A 5,842-nucleotide genomic window follows, 5' to 3' on the forward strand; every position below is an offset into this window, starting at 1 on the left:
GACTGTATGTTATATGTACAAATAATGATGTATGCAAGTTTGTTTTAAAAAATCTATAATGGTTATTTCGTAAGCTCCAGCAATCAATACCTAACCTGATTGAGTGTATACTTTTACGACTGTATAAGCTCGAACTGAAATAGAAGTATGTTGTTTCATTTAGGGTAATCATTTTGCTGACTAACAAGGAGATCGTGGAAATGTTCTTGTTATATTCCAATGGCTACAAAAACAGCAAACAGTAAATATCCTTTCTAGTATGTTGACTACACTTGAAGATTTAACCATGCCTACCTTTTGAGTCAAAAAGAATTTACAGTGAATTTCAAAATAGCTTGGAATTACAACGTGCTTGCGCGATATAAGGCAAACTTTTTTTGTGATAGAAAATGACGCCACCTGCATTCATTACAGATGCTCGATAAATTTTGCAACAGTACCCAATATGGCGTTCACCTTGCCACAGTCAATATCGTCAGTGTTGTCGCATTCCCATTGAAAAACTCACCCGTACACTTACTGCTTGAGCATTCTTATAATGCCTTTATCACTTTTTCCGTCGATGAAACAGCACAGAACGCTAACGATGTTTTTTCGGTACAGTGCGTACGGGTTAGTTCAACGATTAGTGTTTCCTGCATTGATCGTGTTTTGCTCGTGAAAACAGTCGACGTCGAGAATTGGGTTAGATTGTTGTAAGATCTATCAAGAAGAACGTTTGCAATGGATGCAATTGGCGTTATTTTCTATCTCCAGAAACATTTTTCTAATAACCCAAGCACATTGTAATTCCAAGCTGTAATGAAATTCACTGTAGTTACCACGAATTTGTCTTTTTGTCTCATTATATCGCTGATTCAAATGTTACCGAAAAATATTCAATATCAGAACAGCAGGCCTGATTGTATATTTTTCCATCACCGTTTGAACCAGTACTTTTGACAGGAATTTGACCTCACCATTTGAGCTCGGATCTAAATTCATTGATATTGCTAGTACAAAAAGATAATCAAAACTTTTTTATTGAACATTTTAACTTGGATTCAATCTAGTGGATTTCATAAAGGTGTGGGGAATATTTAGTGTAGAGATATTGGCCGCCGATCATTCCCAGTGACACTGAAGAAACTCACAGTTCTCGATCAACAATAAAACATTGGTTTATTACGTTTAAACTCACAGTACAGAGCAGCACGCCGCATCCATGTGCGTTGCCATTGTAGGTTTCAAAAAGCATGATGGGAAATCTGGTAGTAATGAGAATTTAACCCCAGAATCACGACAAAATAACACGAATAAATTCAACTATGAAGCAAACTGTTGCTCAAAACTTTGTAACAAATATGTCAATGTTAACACAGTCCGCGCAAATAAATCATAGTACATGCACAGTAATGAGTGTCCTGAAAAATGTGCATTTTGGTCAAAGTTCAGCCATCGCCTGTACGTAGGTTCTCATAACTGTGTCCAAGCTCTAGAAAAGTCTCTGTTGATGTCATGCGCAGTAAGCGTTCAAAGCATCGACTGTAGTATGTCATATTTTGCCAAATTTCCGGAATCAAAATAAACGCGGTAAACAACAATAAACAGAATTAAGTTTTGGTCTAAACAACAACAAATAACAATAATAAAGTCGGTAGGTTTTCCACACCCTCCCCCTATTAAAGTTATTTTAACTTTAATATAGAGGTTTCCTAATCGTCCTCATTCTCGTTAGCAATGACACCAACAAGGCGATCTACCGCAGCAGTCTTTGCTCGCCGAGCAGGGCGTCTCAACTCTTGGTTGGTTGAGATCTTTCCTCTTCATCAGCTGAAGTGCATGTCTGGTTAATCACAGGGTCAGCTTCTGGTTCAGCTATAGTGCCAACCCTGTTGTGTCGTTAGTTCCGCTGACTTCCAGATCACACACCAACTGGAGTGGCCTCTCAACAACATAGCCACTGCCTGTCCGGATCTTGTATCCTCTTATCACTCCATCCTTACCCACTATGTTGTCTACAATCCGTCCTATCTTCCAATTTGCTCGATTCTTGGTCGTGTCCTTGAGTAGAACAATAGAGTTCTTTCTTGGTAACTCCTGATCCTTTGCTTCAATCCTCTTGCTGTAACGTTCCTGCAAGGCGTGAAGGTACTCATTCAACCAACGTTTGCGAACGGTTTCTCTGCAGGATCTTAAGTACTTCAGACGCTTGCTCATCACATCTCTCGAGTCATCCATGTCATCGATGCTCTCCTCCAGAAACCGCGCTGGTTGTCCACGCAACAGCAGGTTTGGGGTGATCACTACTTGCTCGAAGTCTTCTTCCATATAGCACAATGGTCTGTTGTTCATGAACGTCTCCACATCGAGCAGAACTTCCTCAAGCTCTTCAAATTTCAGTAGTGCTCTTCCTATAGCTTTCGACAGACTTCTCTTCATGATGCCGATGAGTCGTTCAAAGAATCCACCCCACCATGGAGAACGTGACATGTTGAACTTCCACTCTATGTTATGTGTTGTCAAATAGTTGAACAAATCTTCATCCTTTTGCAACGTCGACAACCACCGTTTGGTCGCGATGAAGGTCTTGGCGTTGTCGCTCACCATGACTCTTGGTGATCCTCTCCGTGCAACAAACTCCTTCAACTGTCGCTTGAATTCATTCACAGACAGGTCTCTGCAAAGCTTAAGATGCACAGCTCTGGTGCTGGCACACGTGAAGAGGGCAATGTAAGCCTTTCTGGTCTCATACTTTTCTGATTTGTACATCAGTGGCCCTGCAAAGTCCACACCTGTCACATCGAACGGCTCAGTGAATACCGTTCTGTAGGTGGGCAGGGCTGATGTAGCTGGAGCATCTAACACCTTTGCACGATACTTCGCACAGTAGCTGCATTCGTGTCGTATAGATTTGACTATGGATCGTAGCTTTGGGATCCAGTATTTCTCTCTGATCTCACACTGGACAAAATGCTTGATATGCGTTTAGCATATTTACGTATATTGATGTATATGGAACAGAATACTAATTGCATATGCAGCGTATATCTTTGTATATGGAACATTTCAATACGTTGATGTGCGTAGCGCATTTCTATGCAAATCATGAGTATACGTAATGCAGATCTTTACACACTAAGTGTACACTGTAGTTTTGCATTTTGTTAGCATACGTACTGTATACTGAACGTATTTGACACATGTACAGAATCAGCATATGTATATATATTGTTGTATATCAAACATTTTGCCCAGTGTTACTCATTGTTGTTGCAACTCCCCCGTGTAATGTCTGAAGATGGCAGTGCTCAATGATACGTCTTGCCAGGGCAGATCTTCTTGGGATGAAGATAGGGTTGTAACCTGGAACTCTGCCATGACACCTCAGTATTCCATCTTCATCTGCTGCTAATGTGACATCTGAAGTCATGTCGTTTGTTTGCTGTGTTATGTGGATCCATATCTTCTCTGATGCTGTGATCTCTGATTTAGTGAGTGGGCCAACTCGTCTCATCCCCTTACAGCCATCTATGAAACGCTTCATATATGACGTTATGCGTAGAAGCTTCCAGAATTTGAACTTGCTCAGAAGCTCTTGTGACCATGCTTTCATCTCATTCTGAGTTGCATCTTCCAGTAGAAGCATCACTTCTCTTTTCTTCATTGATTTTTTCTCTGACTTGGCTCCCTCTGACTCGGAAATCTCTGGTTGAACTGGTCTGTCACCTTCACTTGAGAGCCAGCTTGGCCTTGAGAGCCAGCTTGGCCCTTGTCGACCACATCGTCCCAGGTCGACTTGGTGCTGACCCTCTAGTTCCCAGGTCGCTTGGATTTTCTGCTGTTGGCACATATCTCCACTTATACTCTGTCAGCTCGCCAATCTTCTTGACCCGATTGCGCACAAATGTTGACCATTCTCCACGGTTAGACAGCCAGTGTAAAACAGTGGTGCTGTCTACCCAACTGTGACAAGCTGTGATGGGGAAATTGGCCAAGGCTTTGCTGACGTTATTCTGTAGTTTGGCTAGGGTATGTGCAGCTTTCAACTCAAACCTTGGAATGCTCATGTGTTTAGGAGCTATTCTCGCTTTAGCTGTGAGTAGATTCTGGCTGACCGGTGTTGAGTTCTCATACGCAACGATGTATATTGCAGCACAAACAGCAGTCTTGCTTGCGTCAGCAAATCCATGCATCTCATAATGTGTTGGGTTGCCAGTGAACACACAGCGTGGTACAGTTATGGTTGGTGTACGCTGCAAGCTGTTTACCCACATCTGCCATTTCCGTTGAATTTCATCTGGAATTTCCTCATCCCAATGTAGCTGAAGAAGGCACACTTCACTGAAGATCAACTTCACAGTGATAGTAACTGGAGAACTCCATCCAAGTATGTCAAAGATGCTGTTGATATCAGCTAACATCTTCCTTTTAGTGATTGGTTCACTGCTCTTCTGACATGATTCAAAACTGATCGTCAATGTGTCCTCCTCCTTGTTCCATGGAATACCTAAAATCTTTGTCTCATTGCTAGATGTGTTGTCAAGAAACCTTGTTGTGTAAGTATCTTCTTCCTGCTTGTCGTTCTCTGCGCTGAGGTGATCGATGTTGCTATGCCATTTGTGAAGATTGAAACCACCCTCTGACAGTATTTTAGTGGACTCTGCCTTGAAAGTCGCAACATCATCTTCTTTGTTTCCACCACCTTGAATATCGTCAACATATGTATCTTCCAGCAAGCTGTGTACTGTTGCTGGATATTCCTGTTCATAGTCCTCAATGTGCTTCTGCAATGTTACACCGAGAATATATGGACTTGACGTCGCTCCAAAGATCACTCGTGTGAATCTGTACTCTGTCACCTCACGATCCTGTAGGTGTTGTACCACAGAACTCGCAGTGCATCCCTGTCTTGTTTGTGCACTCTGATTTGCAGGAAAGCTTTCTGAATATCTCCTGTGATACAGAACTTTCGCATGCGATTTCTTGCAATGATGTCAAACAAGAGTGGTTGTAGTGGTGGCCCTGTCTCTAGGCAGTCATTGAGTGAAGGGCTTCTCACGTTGGCTCTCGCTGAGCAGTCATACACTATTCTCATCTTTGTTGTTTCTGCCTTATCTCGAATGACGGCTTGATGTGGGACATAATGTACTATCTCCCCCGTTTGATTGGCTGGTACAGGCTCAATCACTCCCATGTTGATTTGTTCTCTCATGATTTCATCGTACTCTTCTAATCTCCCGATTTTCTCTAGTCTCTTTGTTGTGCTGTATAGCCGAGCTGTGCACAAGCTCTTATTTGTAGGAAGTGGAACATGATCTTCTTTCCAAGGTAGTTTTGTTTCATAGTATCCACTCTCTGCCCTAGTCAACTGTTTCTTGAACTCTTCGTGAATTGCTGCACTCTCCTAGGGTCTGTCGTGCGAATCCTCTGGTAGTCTGCCACTCCTAATACAATGTGAACTGGCATTGAAACATCCGTTGTCTCTTCCTCGCTGAAATGTAACCGGCTGAGTCGTCTGTGTTGTTTCTTCAATGCAGGAATGCCTGGGTTAGGCAGGTGGGTTAATATATCTTTCTCAGCATTCACACACTCCACATTGAATGAGAAACCATCAACTGCTAAGGACTGTAATGTGATACTGTACACCTCAACAATCTTCCTTACAGTGCCATACTGCTCTGCTCAATACAACGTTGTTCTGTCTTCGCTGGCTTCAAGTGCAGTTTTGTGATCAAGTCTGAGCATATGTATGAACTCCCTGCACCTGTGTCAAACATGACTCGAACTTTCTCCTTCCCCACTTTGGCAATAACAGTGGCATGTAATGCTGAGGCATGATCCATCACTGAGCTCAATCCCT

At 42.4% G+C, this 5,842-nt stretch overlaps 2 protein-coding genes across 2 annotated transcripts; both read right to left on the reverse strand.

Moving 5' to 3' along the window:
• Positions 1 to 1,857: 1,857 nt before the first annotated feature.
• On the reverse strand, positions 1,858 to 3,646 carry LOC139123320 (uncharacterized). The gene is made up of 2 exons (XM_070689475.1): positions 3,308 to 3,646; positions 1,858 to 2,943 (listed from the first exon to the last, which is right to left on the reverse strand). The coding sequence occupies exons 1-2, from the start codon at positions 3,644 to 3,646 to the stop codon at positions 1,858 to 1,860; spliced, it is 1,425 nt and encodes a 474-aa protein (XP_070545576.1).
• Positions 3,647 to 3,710: 64 nt separating this feature from the next.
• Positions 3,711 to 5,176, reverse strand: LOC139123321 (uncharacterized). The gene is made up of 2 exons (XM_070689476.1): positions 5,042 to 5,176; positions 3,711 to 4,850 (listed from the first exon to the last, which is right to left on the reverse strand). The coding sequence occupies exons 1-2, from the start codon at positions 5,174 to 5,176 to the stop codon at positions 3,711 to 3,713; spliced, it is 1,275 nt and encodes a 424-aa protein (XP_070545577.1).
• Positions 5,177 to 5,842: the final 666 nt, after the last annotated feature.

This window comes from Ptychodera flava, chromosome 22 (genome assembly GCF_041260155.1).
Source record: "Ptychodera flava strain L36383 chromosome 22, AS_Pfla_20210202, whole genome shotgun sequence".
Lineage (NCBI taxonomy): Eukaryota > Metazoa > Hemichordata > Enteropneusta > Ptychoderidae > Ptychodera > Ptychodera flava.